The 18,378-nt window shown below is 43.5% G+C and overlaps 1 protein-coding gene across 4 annotated transcripts in view; it reads left to right on the forward strand.

Annotated features, from left to right (window-relative positions):
• Positions 1 to 228: 228 nt before the first annotated feature.
• The window catches only part of ACO1 (aconitase 1), a 48,659-nt gene continuing 30,509 nt past the window's right edge, over positions 229 to 18,378 (forward strand). The window contains exons 1-2 of one of the 4 annotated variants that reach the window (XM_018554469.1): positions 229 to 324; positions 18,106 to 18,222. In XM_018554469.1, coding sequence (XP_018409971.1) covers positions 18,126 to 18,222 — 97 coding nt within the window. In that variant the 5' untranslated portion in view covers positions 229 to 324; positions 18,106 to 18,125. Of the gene's footprint in view, positions 325 to 6,275; positions 6,354 to 9,672; positions 9,698 to 18,105; positions 18,223 to 18,378 lie in introns of those variants that run through there. The other 3 variants (XM_018554471.1, XM_018554467.1, XM_018554470.1) reach the window with 3 other exon arrangements.

The following is an 18,378-nucleotide window of genomic DNA, read 5'->3' on the forward strand; positions in this document are numbered from 1 at the left end:
TGCTAAGGTAGTTATCGCGTGAGCACCAAAAACTCAACTCAAGTATATGTGAACACTTTACTCCGCCCCATCACCCAGCCCGCCAATCAGCGCGAAGCAGGCGTGGCTTTGCCTTCAGCAGCCGAGTGAGGAAAAGTGTGTTTTGAAGAAACAAAACTTTATTAGCTGTTGAGCAAGACAGCCGTTCCACTCTGTGTCACTGATCCGGCTTCAACCCCTTCAGCTGGGTCCTGTTGCTGGTAGGGCACAGGTCAGGTGCCAGGCAGGGACACTGGTGTCTTCTTGTTCTCCACATAGACTGTAGAGGAGACGCTGTGCTGTAAGGTGAGGAGGGGGTTTATTATTTCAATGCAGGGAGCTCTTCTACATAACATGTAGAGTCGTTATAGTGCTGGTTCTTTGCTTGTGTGTGTTAACAGATCTCATTGACCAATCTTCTTTCTGATCAGTGAAAAGGGGAGTAATAAGGCCTGGAGGTGTCTCAGGTGTGTGTCCAGTGTTGCTGCTTTCACAGTTGTACCGTGAACCCGTATGATTGGACAGCTCCAGGGTGTCACTGTCATTATAATGCTCTGTGTTGCTGATGCACGGTGTCACATTTGTTGTTTGGAATGTTGGACATTTGTGTTTTCTCTAATATGCAAACTGTCCAAGAGAAAGGTTCAGGTTTACAAAGGGTTAGTGATCACGTGGTGTGATATTTAAGTTGTGAATGTATTATTTGGTTGGAAACAGGATATGGTTCACATCACACTCATGGAAACAAGCCAATGCTGGGTAACAATGCTCAGGTTTTCACATTGCAGGGCTGCTGTGTGGTTTTGTGCAAGGCCTATCGTTATTGTTTAAAGAAATACTCTGGGGATTTAACAAAACATACCCTTGCAGTGGGGATAACCCTACACGGCAAGGGTTAGGTGCTCATTTTGTCTAGAGGGCTCAAACAAAGTGGATATAATCATCTGATCCTTAGTCCCACCTGGCTGCTAAACTGGTCCCTGCAGCCTCTATTCTCCACTGGGCTCTGGCAATCTAAGGACCTTTTGAGTCATCATATCTAATGCAGGTCCACTTATTTGCATTAGACATGAGGATGTAAAGGGACATGCCACAGCCGGGGGGAGAGAAGTGAGCACTGACTGCTGTGGGACTGAGGGCTCATTCACTGCGTCCTGGCCAGAACGCACTGCATCGCATTGCGGCCGGCTCACTTTTTTTGAGGGGCAGGAGGGGGCGTGGCGGGCCATTGAAGTGAATGGCACCGCAGCCACGCCCTCCGGCCGCACGGGATCGCAAGGCACGTTATACCTGCAGTCTAGTCCGGTGTGATCCAAATAGTGCTTGCAGCATTTTGATCGCACTGGACCGGACTGCAGGCATAATGTGCGGCCGATCGCATTGCGGACGGAGGGCGTGGCTACGGTGCCATTCACTTCAATGGCCCGTCACGGCCCCTCCAGCCCCACAAAAAAAAGTGTGCCGGCCGCAATGCGATGCAGTGCGTTCTGGCCAGAATCGGGCCGGAACGCACTGCATGTGGTGTGAACGGGCCTTAGGCTTAGGTCTGCTTTATTTCAGCCCCTAGAGAAAACAAGCACTTAACTTTTGCAGTGCGGGGGTAGCCTCACTGCAAGGGTATTTAAATTCCTAGAGTTCTTTTAATACATGTAGGTAGATCACGGTGTCGGCGTGCACTGTGGAGCCAGCGCAGTGTCGGCGTGCGCTGTGGAGCGTAAAGAAAAAAAATTAAGTTGGTTCCTCTGCATAAAGCCGTGTGTACATTTTGCAACAGTAGCAGGCAATAAGAAGTTTTCTTTTAAAGCTACTTCAGGCAACAGGTAAAATCATCAAGTAACAATCAAATGTATTTCTACATACACTGCTCCTGTGGAAGAACGCCATGTGCCAACAATAGCGCCTAGATTCAAGCACTGGTTAGTACACAGTAGTAGAGAGAAGGCAGGTCAGTGACATTAAGGTCTACAAACAGTATTGTGTACTTTCCTCCAAAAGTAATATGTCATTTCTAGGATTGTTGCCTAAAATGCCCCTGTCACCTTACTATAGACTTTAAGCTGCTGTATACACATAAATCAGATTTCCTGCACCAAGTCAGAATCAAACTGGAGTCCCAGACAGGTAGCACTTTTATGGCCAAACCCGCACAGTTTTGTTATTCATCAACTGGAACATGAGGCTCATTTGGAGGACTACTAAAGAAATACTTTTTCACAATAGGAGCTTTGCATTCTTTTTATAATTATCAGCTCCACATATCAATGCACATAGCAGGTAAAAAGTAAAAGTCTTTGGGTGAATGTTGATATGCATGTTGCAGTTCCCAAGGATAAAAAAAACAACTGGAGAAATAACCGAATATAAGAGCTGGTCACTGTCCATTCACATGCTGGGGGAAGAGAGGTGACCTAGGCTGCATTATTTAGCTACAGCAGAGAAAAGTGAGGTCACCATCCTGGCTCTATCTGGTAGAGCTGTATATATCTCAATAGCAGATGGACAGGAATACAAATCTTCCTTTCTTTTTTTTTTTAATGCTGGTAAAGCGGCTCCCTTATAAATGTTCTGTTTAGCTGGAGTTCAACTTTTAAGAAGTGTGGGCAGTGTACCCAATGTGCTGATATGATGGCTGCCAAGTGTGTATTTTTAATGGAATCATGTATAGCAGTCTTTAATCACTTTATTACTAGCTATTCTCTACTACAGGGGCGGGCAAATGAATATGGATTTTAGGAGCCAGTGTGTGCAATCCAGGAGACGGCAGGATTATTTAGGTGCCAGCTCCATTGACAACAACTAGGGAAAACCTCAAATGTTGAGGGCCAGCTTTAATTTTTAAAGAAGAACTCCAGGCAGACAGTTTATTAACTGCTCGTTTTTTTTCCCCTACGGTCCCCCCCAAAAAAAGTTATACCCACCCGAACCTCGGAGACAGCAGTGCTCCCTCCAGCCTATATCCTCCTCCACTGCAGATATGGAATGACCCTCATGTCCTATACGCTGTATTGGATGTGATGACTGGAGGATACCTAGACTGCTGCAGAGGAGAGTAGGAGACCTTCTAGGGACTAGTTGCGCTCAGAGCCAGCCAGCTCAAAAGTTTAGGTGAGTATAACTTTTTTTTATTTTTTTTTTACCCTAGGCAAACAGGAGCAGTTAACTCTTGCAGTGCAGGGGTAGCCCTACTGCAAGGGTTAATAAAATGTCTGCCTAGAGTTCTTTAAGGAGCATTGGCTACTGGGATTTGTACAGCCCTGCTCAACTACTAGCTAGTGATGCTGTAATGTATTCTAATGCTAGAGAAAATCACCATATGTCAGTAACCTGTAGGTTGCTTCAATAATCGTTGCTGATGAGCTTTATGATGTTTGGGCACTTTGAGCAGGAAATGATGCTGCTAACACAGTAGTCAGAACAATCCTGGCCAATACGGTTCAGCAGCATTCTGATAATTGTACAGGAATCCCTTTTTTTTAGGAGCTGTAGGGTAATACTTGTATGTTTTCTGCATTTCCTCTGGTTCTCATTGCTAAGCATAATTTGCACTACAGAGATGAAAAACATCAAAGGGAGACAGTATCTCTTAACCGTTGGACTTTAACCTGAAAGGTAGATACCACTCAGCCTGCGTTGTGTTGAACAAATGTCAACATAATTAGCATTGTCGTGAAACTCTGAATATCTTTGCCGACATTATGATCAGGCTGGTAAAGATTACGCCATTTGTTAAGTAATATTTTTGACAAATTGGAATTAATCACACTAAAAGAAAACCTTTGCTTTGTCATGAGGGTTTCAGGATGGCAGTAGATGCCAAATGACCACATGTGATCTTCCTGTTATTGAAGTCACTTTGCTAAGCCCGCACAGCTCAATCCACCTAAGGTAGAGAAAAGGATACGGGTAGAAACATTTGTTGAAACGGGAACTGCAACCCATTAAATGTAGTCTTTCTTTCGGTATAGTGCAGCCATGGGTGTTGGCTGTCAGAACACAATAGCCAGCAAGTGATATTTCATCCATCAGTGCGGTGTGGATGGGCTGAATGAGAGAAGCCTAGGTGTATGGCCAGCTTAATTTTCCACAGGCCCAGTATCCCTCCATTGTTAAACAAGTTTTGCAATAGGTGTACATTTTTGTGCAAGAATATCTGTGTCACATTGTCTGACCTGTAAAGCATTGGCTCTGTAGCTGGAAGGGCAGGAGCATAGTTCTACAGCTATGTTCACACCATATCTGGACCAGATCTGGTGCAGTGCGTTTTTGCAGTCTTTTGTTTTAGCTTAAGATGTGCTTTCAGGTGCAGTCCAGTGTGTTTGCATGCATTTGTATGCATTTTTGATGCGTTCCAGTGCATTCCAGACCAGAGAAAATGAGACGAGCAGTATTTTTTTTTTTTGTCTGGACAGGAACGAACTGTGCTGGTGTGAACAGAGCCCAGAAATGGCATAGGAATACATTGGGGTGCTTTTTTGGTCAGGAAACAAACTGTTCTGGTCTGGATATGATCCGGACATGGTGTGGACAAGCCCTCATATCTGTGGTGTGAGCACCTACTGGATTGGTTGCAATGGTAATCATTTATTTAGTTAAGTGCTGACAGTGTGCAGTTGTTGGCAAATTTTCTTTGATCAAACCTGAAACAAATGTTAATTGTATAAGGGGGGCCATATACAATTTTGGATTGTGGAATTCCTGTGCAATTTCCTTTTTAGATAGACCAAAACCATGTAAGACAAGGACACACCTAAATGGTTCCATTCGTTTAGTATCAAATCGGAATGATTCCTGCACTACATAGTTGTTGGTAGATCTAAAGTAGATTGTATCCTCTGATTTTATAGTGTATGGTCAACACAAGGCTTTATATATCTGTCAGTGTGACTCGTCTCCTGCTGAGGAGAGTCGCACTAGATCACATTAGCATTTCTGTGCTCAAAACAGTTTTTGATTGGATCACATATGGAAAGACTTCTTACAGAGGGAGTTGCTGGAATGAATGAACTGTAAGGTTTTATCCACCGCAATTTCCATGGCTCCCTCCATTAGAAAGGAACATATTTGGATAAAGATGTTTAATCACCTTCAGGGTTAGTAACTTTATGTTGAGCATAAGGTTTCACCTTGTGTGTAATATGAGATCAATTCCCATGCACTATAGCTGTTAGAGCTATGCCTCTTGTTTAAAGAACTCAGGGCTAATACAATCTTAACCCTTGCACCAGGGCTACCCCTCGCACTCCAAAGGTCAAGTGCTTGTTTTGTCTAGGGAGCTAAAATAACAAAATGTATACTCGCCCAAAACGTGATCCTTGCTGGCTGCTAGAACAGTCCCTTCAGCTTCTTGCCTCCTCTGCTCCAGTGATGGAATGTCCTCATGTTCTATACACTGTATAAAGATTTGCTGCACTACATCAGTGGTTCTCAATCTGTGTAACCTCAGGACCCACATTTGTCCTTGGTCATTAGGCCGCGACCCACGTCGCACGGCATTGCGGTACCCCTTGTTCCGATCTAACTGTAGACAGGAGGTGTGTTTGGGGTGCCATTTAAATGAATGGCGACGCAACACACCTCCCACACCTGAATAAACTGTAGGTGCAATTGTGTGGTAGTGCAACTCCCTTGCACTCCCTGTAGAGGTGCCGGGAGCCAGAATGTGACGTCTCTCCGGTCATGCGAAGGAGCTGTAAGCAATGCTTGTATGGATGGCGCTCCCTCACGGCAATACCCTCTGCCCACCCCATCTCAAGCTGACACTCGGCACCGGGCAGCATATTTTGAATGGCTACTCAGCACAAGAACTGCTGCGTGTTGCGCTATAGGGGAGGCTGAGTAAACTCTCGCCTAGTGCAGTGGAAGGCATGCGACAACCTACGTTAAACTGATTGCCTTATGTCACTTTTCCTTTTAAATGAACTAATATCTTTCACATAAGGATTTGTAAGAACTGAGATGTAATGAAAATGAAGCACAGACTTTTTTTGACATTTCATCTTGGCTACCTTTTTACATATGGTTTGGTGATGTGTATAAAGCATACATAGAAATCCATTTGTGTTAGTGGGAGACCTGGGAATGGCTGAGGATCCACATGCTTTGGATAAGCAGTTGACTCCCCCCTCCCTCTCTGTGTTACAGAGCCAGTCATGTTTGGTCTTCTGTGCTCTGTATGGAGAGGCGTGAGAGTGGTGAGAGGGTGGAGTTCATTTCAGTGTGACTTGTCAGTCTTTACCCTGATAAAGAGAGTACAGAGGCTGACTTTTCCCAGCTACACTACCTCCTGACCTCCCTGACTCTGTCCTCATGAATGTAGTGACAAGACTGGCTCTCTTGTGAGTATGAAACCACCTCTACCCTTGTTTCTGCTGAGCGTGTCAACATGATTGTGTAAGAAAATCATGATCTGGCCATGTATCTTCATTATATTGGCAGTATTGTTTTCCTGCAGTTAACTCAGTCCTGTCTTTGTAGACGTTGACATCTCATGCCTCTGCTTAGAAGTGTTGGCGTGCTTTCTAAAGGCTACTATATGTGTATATAATGCAATGTAATTTTACCCAATGCATTGATCACTACTATTTTTTTTTTTTTTCCTAAAAATGTCTTAAAGGCTTTGCACGTGACAGATTCTCTACATGGTAATACACAGTGGCTTAGTGGTTAGCACTTCTGCTAACCACTTCTGGAGTCCCCAGTTTGAAGCCCGGTCTGGACACTAGGAGTTTGCACGAGTTTCCTCCAGGTACTTTGCTTTTCTCCCACACTCCAAAAAGACCTGCTGGAAGGTTAATTGGCTCTGGTCTAAGGCCCCGTTCACACTGAGCGATTTATCGCACGGTAATTCCCGCGATATCGCGGCTATTTACCACGCGATATCGCTCTCCAATTCTTGGCAATGGGGCAAAGGGTCCTGCTGTCGCAGGTCGTGCGTCGCTACAGCAGGACCCTTTTTGGAGCGGATTTTGCCGGGGTTCAATGCTTTTCAATGCAAGCATTTGCGCGATATCGCGAATCGCCAAGTGTGAATGGGGCCTAAATCGACCTGTATGTATGAGTGTGTAGGGACCTTAGATTGTAAGCTCCTCAAGGACAGGGACTGATGTGAATGTGCATGTAAAGTGCTGCGCAAATTGTCCATGTTTTAAATGCCTATAATAAATAAGCAGTGTGCAGCTTTGCTGTTGCCTGAGGTGGCCAGAATGAGCCCAGTCAAGTGAAGATCATCATGCCATGCCTCTAGTCAGCTTGCTGTGCTTTTCAACCTTGTTGGAGATGGTACGGTTCAAGTAAATTATGGCGTACCAATTTTGTTTGCATAGGTTATTCTAGGTCTCTAGGAACCCCTGGTAAAACCAATTCCTCCTTACATGGATGGTTGGTAGGAAAATGACCCCCCTTCCCGGCAGTGTTGGTTAGAATGTCATCCTCACGGCCAGCTAAAAAGATCATTAGTGGCAATTGGAACTGGGAAATGGTGTGGGACCCAGAACTATGCAGGCATCATCAAATAGCCACAGCTTTAAATAACCCCTAGCAACCTCTGGAGGAACCTTTAGGGTTTCATGTAACAATGGCTGAGAATTGCTTTTTCTAGAGTACACAGGAATAGGTAGAATGCTACTAAAAATGTTGTGAAAGTCAAATGACCATACACTTGCAGAAGTGGTCAATTGTGCATGTAGAGTCTGACCACACAAGAGCATGTCTCTGGGTTGTCTCTTACTACTTGCTACACTCGGCTTATTTGGGTGTCTGAACAATTGAATAAAGAGAGAAGGTGCAGGCAGACAGTTTTTGGTCCTGGATTATTTTATGGAAAAGAACTGTGAAAAAGATTTTGAGGCTAGTTCAGATCTGAGCAATCCCAGGCCGCGTGATCGTGTTCAGGTGCACACAGCGATTGCCGCATGGCCCCATTGATTTCAATGGGGTTACATCCACGCAGCAATCGCTAAAAAAAAAAAAGGCAAGTACCTTTTTTAGCCGCGATCGTGGTCAATTGCCCTTCCAATACTATTCCCTACTGGTGCTCAGTCGCAGGGCACCTGCCATAGGCGTTAAACAGTTGCCTGAGGGGGCCAGAGTTAGCCCAGTCAAGTGAAGATCTTCATGCCATGTCTCTAGTCAGCTTGCTGTGCTTTTCTTATTCTGTAAGCTGTCCTCCGTAAAGGTTTAGTGTGGTGTGGTGCTCAGTGTGTGCCTAGGAGCACACCTTGTCTATACAACTGATGTTCTCATAAACCTTTTAAAAGCCTCTAATTAAGCGTTAATGAGTTCATTATCACTCTTCATTTGCTTTTGTGTACATAATTGTTCTTGATTATACACTACAGGCTTTTTTATATTTTACTTTTTATTTTATTGTTCTCATAATGTGATTGCAGATGGTATCTTTTCATACGCAACATCAAAATGCAACATCAAAATATTTTACTTTGCAGATGTTCTGGTGCTCAGGGTGTCTGAAAAGAAAGTGAATTGCTTTTTTTTCTATTACCAAGTGTAAGAGTAGCTATATACTATGGGGGGGATTTATCAAAACTGGAGCAGACAAAATCTGGAACAGTTGCCCAGGGCAACCAATCGGCTTCTCTCTTCAGTCTGTTCAGTTAAGATTTGAAAATGAAAGAGAGAAGCTGATTGGTTGCCATGCACAACTGTTCCATATTTTGTCTCCTCCAGTTTTGATAAATCTCCCTGTGTATGTTTGTTTTAGACCACTGGCTAACAAATGATACATCATAATTTTATATATGTCAGGAGCTTGAATTTATTTGCTCACATCACCCAATTTGGCAGGGAAGGGATGGCTGCAGAGGGGAACATGAACGTCTCTCTAACTGTCTAACATATAAAAAAAAAATGTAATCTCCTTTGGTTTTCCAGTTGATTACAGAATTCTGGGAAAAAAAACAAAACCTTTTGTTCTGTTTTAGTCACCTTAGCTGATTTACTTAATTTCTGTTTGGTGATTATGCTAATTTTTTTTATGTTTTCCTGTACATGGGTCAGTAATTAACGGCAAGCAACTGACCCAAACGAGACACAAAAACAAACTTGAGCAAATGTAGGAAATGCTCGTTATTGCTTCTGTCCTTTTTAGAAACGTGTTCCCTTTTCTCTATAATAAAATGAAGTATACCTGTTTTGGCAGAAATATTGGACTTGCCATTGCGTGCCTTATTTTTCAGTCCTCTGACTCTCAGACTTCTCCTAGGGCTTCCTTTGCTGAGTTACTGACGGCATAAGCTGTGGTCAATTAATTCCATCCCAATGTAAAAGTCACCAATGGCAGCTAGTGTATTTTTGCAATGGCAGGTTTACTTGAACTGTGTATTCTGTGATGTAAACATTATCGTAGGGCCATGTGACATTGGTGATTCTGCCACTGGCAACACTTTATCAGCAACAGTCACCAAAATGGAACCACCTTATTTTATGTTTCCTCTGCACTGATTAAGGAGGCAATGCCATCTGTGGTATCATGTACCTGGTAGAGGACCGATTATCTGAGGAGGCCTCCCTTGCGGCTCTAGTCTCACACCCCTGGATGTGGAAACAGGGAGCGAGTAGACAGAGGGAAGCACGGGTGCCAAAGTGTTCAGACACGGTGCCTGGTAGACATTTGGTAACTGGATCCCTGGAAGAATGAGCAGAGCTGGTGCACAGCTGTGATGTCAGCGAGGTTTGCAGCAGAAACTGCAGCGAGGTCAAACAAGCCAGGGGTCAAGCCAGACGGTCAGCACGGTGCAGAAGGAGCAGGCAGAGTCCAGATAACAAGCAGAGGTCAGGGGCAGGCAGCAATCAGTCGCAGTCAGCAATAAGGTAACAGATCAGCAGGAACACAAGCTGAAAGACCGTTCAGCGCTGACCCATTGGGCCAGCTGGTTTAAATAGGAACATCTATTAGAGGGCCGTGAGTCATTTCCTGTGTGCCACTGTGTCACTTCCTGTGTGCCACATTCCGTTTTCCAGCAACCCGGAAGACTGGGACCCATGAATGCGTAGTAGCACGTGAGCTCCCGGCTATGCCCTTACAGTTGGTGGTTTTAAAGAGTAATTCCACTTTTGTTGAGAAAAAAAAATCAATCCTATCTAGGGGATCTGTGCACATTGCAGGGATTTCTGTGCTGCAGTTTCTTACTGGTTTCTGTTCTGAAGAAATAGCAGTTTGTTGCACCATGTCCTTTCCAAACTGATTAAAGAATAGGAGGGTCTGGGTTCATTATAGATGGTGTCTTCCTGTGTTGCAATATGGTACTGATTTCTGGGAAAATCAGTTAGCCAATCACAGAAGCAGGAAGTGACATTTCTGGGGAAGTTCTGTACTCCAAATGATAGCAGTTAAAGTTTTTTAAATATAGCATTTCATGTATTAAAATGAAAGATTTTGTTCATTTCTGTGCATTGTGCTCCCCTTGCCTTTTGGGGGTGTAAAAATGCATTAAAAAGAAATGGTAGTGTAGAAAAAAATGGAAGTAGAGCCCAGTCATATGACTGGCTCTCTTCATTGGATACCACAGGTGCCACATGAAGGCCTGGCTTTTATGAGTGATCCATATAATATGGGCTTGCTTGTAGATTTACATTTCACAGTAGAGAGTGGCTAGCAGGTGTCAATTATAAATGGGCCCCTTTGTCATTTTGTCAACGGCAAATTGTTGCCTGCAGCAGAGTAGTATGTCATTGGTTTTGTATCTGTAAAGGGTAAGTCAAGGCAACTGGACTTGCTGTATTTTTTTCTTGAAGACGCTTCACTGGTCATCCAACCTGACGACCAGTGAAACGTCTTCAAGAAAAATACAGCAAGTCCAGTTGCCTTGACTTGCCCTTTACAGATATACCCTCTCTCTCCTCTCTCTCTATATCTATATCTATAGATATATATATAGATATATAGATATAGATATATATACCGTAGATATATATAAAGTTCACATGACAGTCCTACCTTTTTCCAGCAGAGCCCCTAAGGAAGCCAAACAGCACCCTGGTTGAGAAAAGCTGAAATAGTTTATGGAAGAACTGTGAAGTTTGTATTTTCTTTACCTTTTACACACTTTTGGGGACACATCATCTTTTATTTGCATTCTTCTGTGTTTTTAGCAAGACGCTTATTTAATTTGATTTGAAAATCCGATATTTGCTGACACTGTAAAAGCAGCTGTGCAAAAATGTGTAAATGGCTTGTAATAAGGTAACTATGGTTGGGCTAGGTGCAGTAACTAATAGCACAAATATATGTGTTATTTCTTTTTCTCTTTTCCTGTCCTGTGAATTGTGTTTCTTGCATATAAATGCTCCAGTTTATACAATGAAAATGTCATGGTGCCATGGTCCAAAGGCTTCAATTTTCTGAGCAACTGGCTAAGAACACGCATGCATGTTAGGAGTTTGATTCCACTGAGTGCATGTGTGTACGGGCTTAAGGGTTTAGCTAATGATTGGTGCCATGGACAACTAGTCGCTGAGCATTTTCAGAAAGATGTCAGCAATGGCAGCCCCATTATTGCTCTCACTGCACGTGTCCTTTATGTGCTCTGTTGTTTCTAGTTGCACACAATGCTCAAAAGCATTTTCTACTTCATTAACTCTTTCTGCTCTATCCCAAGATCTTTTGCATTGTTACATGATGATTAAAAAAGGTGAAAAGGGAAAATACAAGTTTTGCCTCTTATTAGACCAACATTGTTAGTTGGATGAACACTGCCTGACGTATTTTGGTATTTGTTCTGGCATACACAAACCAATATTGGACTACATCAATTGGGGTGAACCTAGATGTCCCATTCTTTACCAAATGTAACCATACTTTGGATCATATTTATAAGAGCTGTCTATTTGGTATCCCTGCCATGCTCCTATAGTGCTTATTATACACATTAAGGAAATGCACATGATCAATAAGATTCTGCCTATATAAGCAGAATATTTTTGTGTTCCTAATGGGCAGGCTTATGTACACACTTTCAAAGCCAAAGCACCTATTACACTTGTCCATCCCTCATACAGCAAAACTCATGAATTTTGTTGCATAAAAGTGCAGTCCCTTTGTGACGTGTAGCTGCAGGGTGGAAAATGCACTTGCTGCAACTGATTGTGCCAAGGTGGTGGGGGGGGGGAGGGTGTTGGTCGGCTTGAAGGTGCATTTGGGTGCCATTCAAATGAATGTAAAATCAACGCTAGGTGCGCTGTATGATCGCATACGCTAAACGTATGGGGAATTTATCAAAACTGGAGCAGACAAAATCTGGAGCAGTTGCCTAGGGCAACCAATCAGTGTCTCTTTAGTTTGTTCAGTTAAGATTTGAAAATGAAAGAGAAGCTGATTGGTTGCCATGCACAGCTGCTCCAGTTTTGATACAGTGAGACAAATTTATCGTGCATTTAGGGCACTGCTTATGATGTGAACCGTCCCTGAGTCACTTCTGTGCTGCTCCCGGAACTTCTCAGATCAGTGTTTGTGATGATGGGACCAGGCTAGAAGAGGCATAGTTATCCATTACATAGAACATACTAGGGATGCACCGATACCAGTAATTTGTTACCGAGTAAGAGTACCGATAATTACTTGCCGATACCAATTACCGAGTGCCGGAAGTCCCATTCGGGAAGCCAGGTGGCCTGTAATGACTCACCACCTGGCTTCCTGATTAGCCGGGCAGCGTGTAAAGACTCGCTTCCCGATTCACAAGAAAGTCTTTCCCCTCTCACCTCAGTATGTCCAGCCTGTCACCCCCGGGGCCTCTTCAGCCAGGAGCGGCCTCCCTCTGGTACCCAGCCGGAGCCGTCATGCTGGCCAACCATGAAAGCCGGGCGCCGTGTAATGACGCAGCGCCCTGCTTTCTAATTGGCTGGGAGGCCGGCTCCATGCTCCCTCGTCATGAGATGACGAGGGAGCATGAAGCCAGCCCCGGGCAATCAGAATGTCGGGCGCTGCATCATTACACGGCGCCCGGCTTTCTAATTGGTCGGGAAGCTGGCCAATCAGGATTGGCCGGGAAGTCGGTTCCATGCTCTCTCATCACAAGTGACGAGAGAGCATGGAGCCGCTTCCCGGCCAATCGGGAAACCTGGCAGCGTGTAATGACACGCTGCCCGGCTTCCTGATACAGGAAGTATCGGGCTAGGCATTGGAGCATTTGGGCAAGTATGAGTACTCACCCAAATACTCGGTATCGGCACAGATATTGATACTAGTATCGTCATATCCCTAGAACATACCATATACATATGACCAGGACGGCGGAGCCCGACAAACGGGCTTCCCTCGAGACGGCCGAACGCTTGTATTAACAGCAGCTGTCACTGCTGTTGCCGAGACCCGCTGTGCCCGAGGCGGCCGGGACCGGCACGGCTCTGTGACAGGAGATCAAAGAGAGGTCAGTACACGATCTCCCTTTTGATCTACTCTCAGTCCTGGAATGCAGAATATATTACATCACTTCCTGCATTCAGTGTCACTTTCCAGCTACGGAAGCTGATGAAGCAGATCTCTGCTTCATCAGCTCCCCCCCCCCCTCCCCCCATGTGATAGCAATAAAGTTGTGTAAAAAAAAAAAAAGTAATACCAAAATTAAAGAATCATAAAAAAAATAAAGTAATGAACAAAAAAAACATTTTTTTTAAAGTCCTCTGCCCCCCACATACACATGCAGATATGCGTCTGGTGCGCCTACATGCGAAAACAACGATTGCGCCTATTCTGCCGCACATGTTACATATAACCGTGAACGCCGGAGTGTAAGCAATAGTTTTAGGGCCATTAATTACTGATGAGCGGTAAAAGCGTTTTAAGCGCCAGTTTTCAGTGTCGTTTTTTGCGGGCGCACGCAATTCTAAGGTTTGACACGTTTGGTGTCTATTTACCCAACGTGACCCGGTCCTTTATGTTTTACCAAAAATATGGGTAAGAAGATATGTTTTATAACATAACATAGGGAAACGTTTTTTTTAAAATTTACTGTACTTTTTTCATTATATAGCAAAAAAATAAAAACCCTGTGGTGATTTTATATACGCCCAAAAGAAAGCTCTATCTGGCCCCAACAAATGTTAACATAAGTTGCAAGGCTATAGTCCGGTCATGCTGGCTGGTGACATTTTTGACTGACTGGTGAGCCACCCTAAAATTTTTCAAGCCCTGTATATGACTGTGCAAATTCCATTTTTTTTTTTTTTATTAGGGTTGCACAGAGACCAAGTACTGTACTCGGTACGAGTACATGTACAGATACTTTTGAGCTCCTAGACTAGAGAAAAATTCAAAAGTTAGGAGGCAGCTGTCATGTGTAAGGAGCACACGGAGCTCCTGGGATTTGTACATCTCTGTTTTAATGTCATGATTTTGTTTTAATAAATATAAATAAAGGGGAGGCACCGATACCAGTTTTGCGAGTACTTATAATTATGAGTACTGATACATTTTTGTTGTCATGTGACAGTTTTTTTAAACGATACAGACTAATGATTTCAGGACAGTGGTGGAGCTGGTACTCAAAGTATCTGTGCATCCCTATTTTTTTGTTTTCCATAATGTTTTATGATGCATTGGTGATGAGGTAGTAATGGAATTGGCCTTTGAGAGCCTTGGATTAAAGGTGTGCTGAAGCAGATCTATTAGATGCACAAGTACCTACAGTATATGGGCTTTGAAAATAATATTTATTTTTTTACATAGCAGAAGAATTTTGGTTTCATATGCAGAATTCTGTATTGATTTTGGCTGTTTTTTTTATCAGAGCGCAGACCTCACCCTTTAATATTACAAGTCCTTTTCTGGTCCGAGTTTCTTGCTGTATGTAGAAGAAGGAACGGAGGAGGACAGTACTAGTGTTCTGCTGAGTCACTGGCCAGGCGCTGCTTTTGTCATTTGTGTTTTTTCCAGAAACGTTATTACACATCTGCCTGGCACTCGTATGTTGTTTTCACCAGGAAGCTTTTCAGAAAGTGCTGACTGTGTATACGCAGTAGAGGAGGGAGGTCTTCTGACTTACTAGGTGAAATGTGACAGCTTGACGGTACTGAAAACTGTGCACACAGACTTTTTATCACCATAGCAAATAATGGAATCGTAAATCTCAACTGTTTGTGGCCAGACTCTTTTGTAGTCTTGGGCTTTAATGTACATCTAGAAGTATTATGCTGCGCCACAAAGCAACTGGAGTTGAGCTTTCAACCAGTTGCTGCTGCCCCTTTACTATACAGTTCTGTACTGTGTTAGCCATGGGATAATGTAGTACCATTTTTAGTTGAAATCCAAACCTTTCATTGGCTAACTGAAGTTATTAAAAATGCAGTTGTATAAGGCTGGGTTCACACCTAGGCGTATTGAATATTCCCTGCCGCGCGTTTTACCGCGATCTGCGGTAAAACCATGCGCGACAAACGCGCGTTTCCGAGGGCAACCTGGCTGTATCCCAATCGATACATGCGATAAATACACCCCAAAGAAGCTCCTGTACTTCTTTGGGCGTAGGGCGTTTTGTAGTGCGTTCATACGGCCTGTAATACGCCCAGGTGTGAACCATACCCATAGGAAATAATGGGACTTCGGTGTTTGAGCGCAGAGCGTAGGAACGTGCTACAAAACGCCCAGGTGTGAACCGGGCCTAAGGGTGCAGTCACACCAGATGTGTTGCGGCTACAATGCCCACCTTTAGCACAGACAGGGCAATTTTGCCTTTTTTACATCCGCTCATAACCACTCTGTTGCATACTGCCATCCACCCCTCCCCACCCCTGCTGCTTTAAGGACTTGCCTTAAATGATGCCTTTTACACCCGATTATCATCATCTTTCCAGTAGTTTTAAGGAGCCCTGACTGCGGTGTCTGTCCTGCTGGCTGCCTGCATTGACTTATAGCGTGTGTCTCCTTTTTTCCCGGCTGAAAGTTTCGACAGCGCAAGCGCCCGCCCCATGATCCAAAAGTCATTCAAGTAGATCCCATCGCTCTCCTGACCAGGTATAACCCAAGATAATGGGTGGGTGCCACTAGCCACTGATCTTAATCTACATGCATACGCTTCTTAATGTTTTTCATGCTTGTTCTTTCTGGTAGAAAGATCCAGTGTATATACGATTTATTTAATTATACCCCTGTGCATGAACCCTTGCTGTATCTTTTGGGACAGAATGTGAGGGGAAATCTTCCTAATGGGATACAGACTAAAAAAAAAAACTGACAGTGTTAAAGCGGACCTTCACCCATATCTTCAAAATGACAACAAACGCACCTTTTTAGAAATGTTTTGTAATGATAATCTACAAACACATACTTCTAGACAATTGTCATTTTTATTTTTTGCAAAGTTTATTTCTCTCCTTCCCCAGTCTTCTGTCAGTGGCCATTTTAACTAAGGGCAGGTTACTAGATCTCCCTTTACGTCCTGGATTTCTAGGACATGTGACCATGAACATCATCTCAGGGGAGGAAAATGCCTTTCCCTGAGATCTCATGAGATTTCCCAGCCATGCACTGCTGATGTAACCTTCCCAGACTGCAACGCTTGGGAACAGTTACATAATTTGTGCCATAGTGGACCAGGAAAGTGGGGGGAAAAAAGTTCATATTAGCATGCAGAGCTGTGTGTGCTGCTGTGATTTTTAGTCAGAGGGGGTTAACGAGAGAGGGGGTCCACTTTAATTCTACTTTACATAATTACATGTTTGGCTCAGTTACCGTATTTTTCGCTCCATAAGACGCACTTTTTTCCCCCCAAAAGGAGGGGGAAAATGTGCCTGCGTCTTATGGAGCGAATCCCGACGCCCGAGACATGCAGTTTCGGGCGCACGGCGAGTAGTAGGAGCCACTGCTCGTTTAATACGAGTGATCTAATGAGATCACTCGTATTAAAGCCGAGCAGCGGCGGCGGCAATCGTATTCAGCAGCAGGAGCCACTGCTTGTTTAATACAAGTGATCTAATGAGATCACTCGTATTAAAGCCAAGCAGAGGCGGCGGCGATCGTATTCAGCAGTAGGAGCCACTGCTTGTTTAATACAAGTGATCTAATGAGATTAAAACCGAATCGTATTAAAACCGAGCAGCGGCGACAATGGAGATCACCATAGAGCAGACGAAGAATGGACTTTCTTCGTCTGCTCTGTGTGATCACCCTGACCGTGGCGCTGTAATCACAGCGCCACCTGTCTCAGCGGTCACTAACTGCAGCTTCTGTCACAGCTTCTGTCATAGAAGCTGTGTCAGAAGCTACAGTCTGTCGAGTGCTCCATAAGGCGCGCCGGACCTCCCTGCGTCCTATGGTCCGGTGCGTCTTATGGACCGCAAAATACGGTAACGCATATGACATAAATTGCCATTGATCATCTATACTAGATTCTAGTTCTACAGGTTTCTCTTTATTTCTTTGTATACTTTCTTCTTTATCTGACAGTTTTTTATCAGAATCCTGTATGTTGTATGGAGGGGGGAATTTATCAAAACTGGAGCAGTTGTGCATGTCAACCAATCAGCATCTCTCTTTAGTTTGTTCAGTTAGGATTTGAAAATGAAAGATCGAACCTGCTTGGTTGTTCTGGGCATCTGCTCCAGTTTTGATAAATCCCCCTCAGTATGTCTTTTAAGACCAAACTGTGTCTCTGCTAATTGTAGCATGTGAACTGCATTTATTGCCGGGTCCTTTTAAAATTCTAAGCATTCCTGAAAATTAATTCATTGGAAATGTGTCATATGACCTGTTTTGTAAATTTTCTTTTCTCCCAGGTTTTTTTTTTTCTCTTCCCATTGCACACAGAGTTCAAACTTCTTTTGAAGAATAGAAAGCTTTTGCTGTGAACTTTGTCCTTGTTTTCCATTCAGTCACTACAGAAACTTTTGTGCTAAGCTAATGCTCAGTGATATACCAGTGGTGTTCCAAAAGCAAGGCACCGTAAGATATAGGTACAAAAGGAGCTTAGAAAAAATTATTTTTACAGAAAGCTTGTAGCTTTTGGTCTGCTTGGAGTACCATGTCTAATCTTTACTAAGTCTTAACCCTAACAGTCTCATTTACATTATGAATCATCCATTGTTCATTGTTATGGACTGTAGTCTAAATTCTGATTTCCATTTATTTTTCTTCAGGTGTATTTGAAGCGAGAATTATGAGTAACCCTTTCCAGCAGCTAGTAGAGCCACTTGATCCTGCTGAACCAGACAAGAAGTTTTTCAATCTCCACAAGTTAAACGATGAAAGATATGGTGAGTATCTCTCAAGTGAAGAAAATGACGATGAAAGACATGGTATGAAATATTTTAGAGATTACATTTTTTTAAGATATATTTTAAGTATCTTTTTATTAGGGCTGTGCAAATTACCGATTAATTTCTCGATTAATCGTTGATCTTTTTGATCGA

Source organism: Nanorana parkeri, unplaced genomic scaffold (assembly GCF_000935625.1).
Source record: "Nanorana parkeri isolate BGI_ZX_2015 unplaced genomic scaffold, ASM93562v1 scaffold160, whole genome shotgun sequence".
In the NCBI taxonomy this organism is placed as follows: Eukaryota; Metazoa; Chordata; class Amphibia; order Anura; family Dicroglossidae; genus Nanorana; species Nanorana parkeri.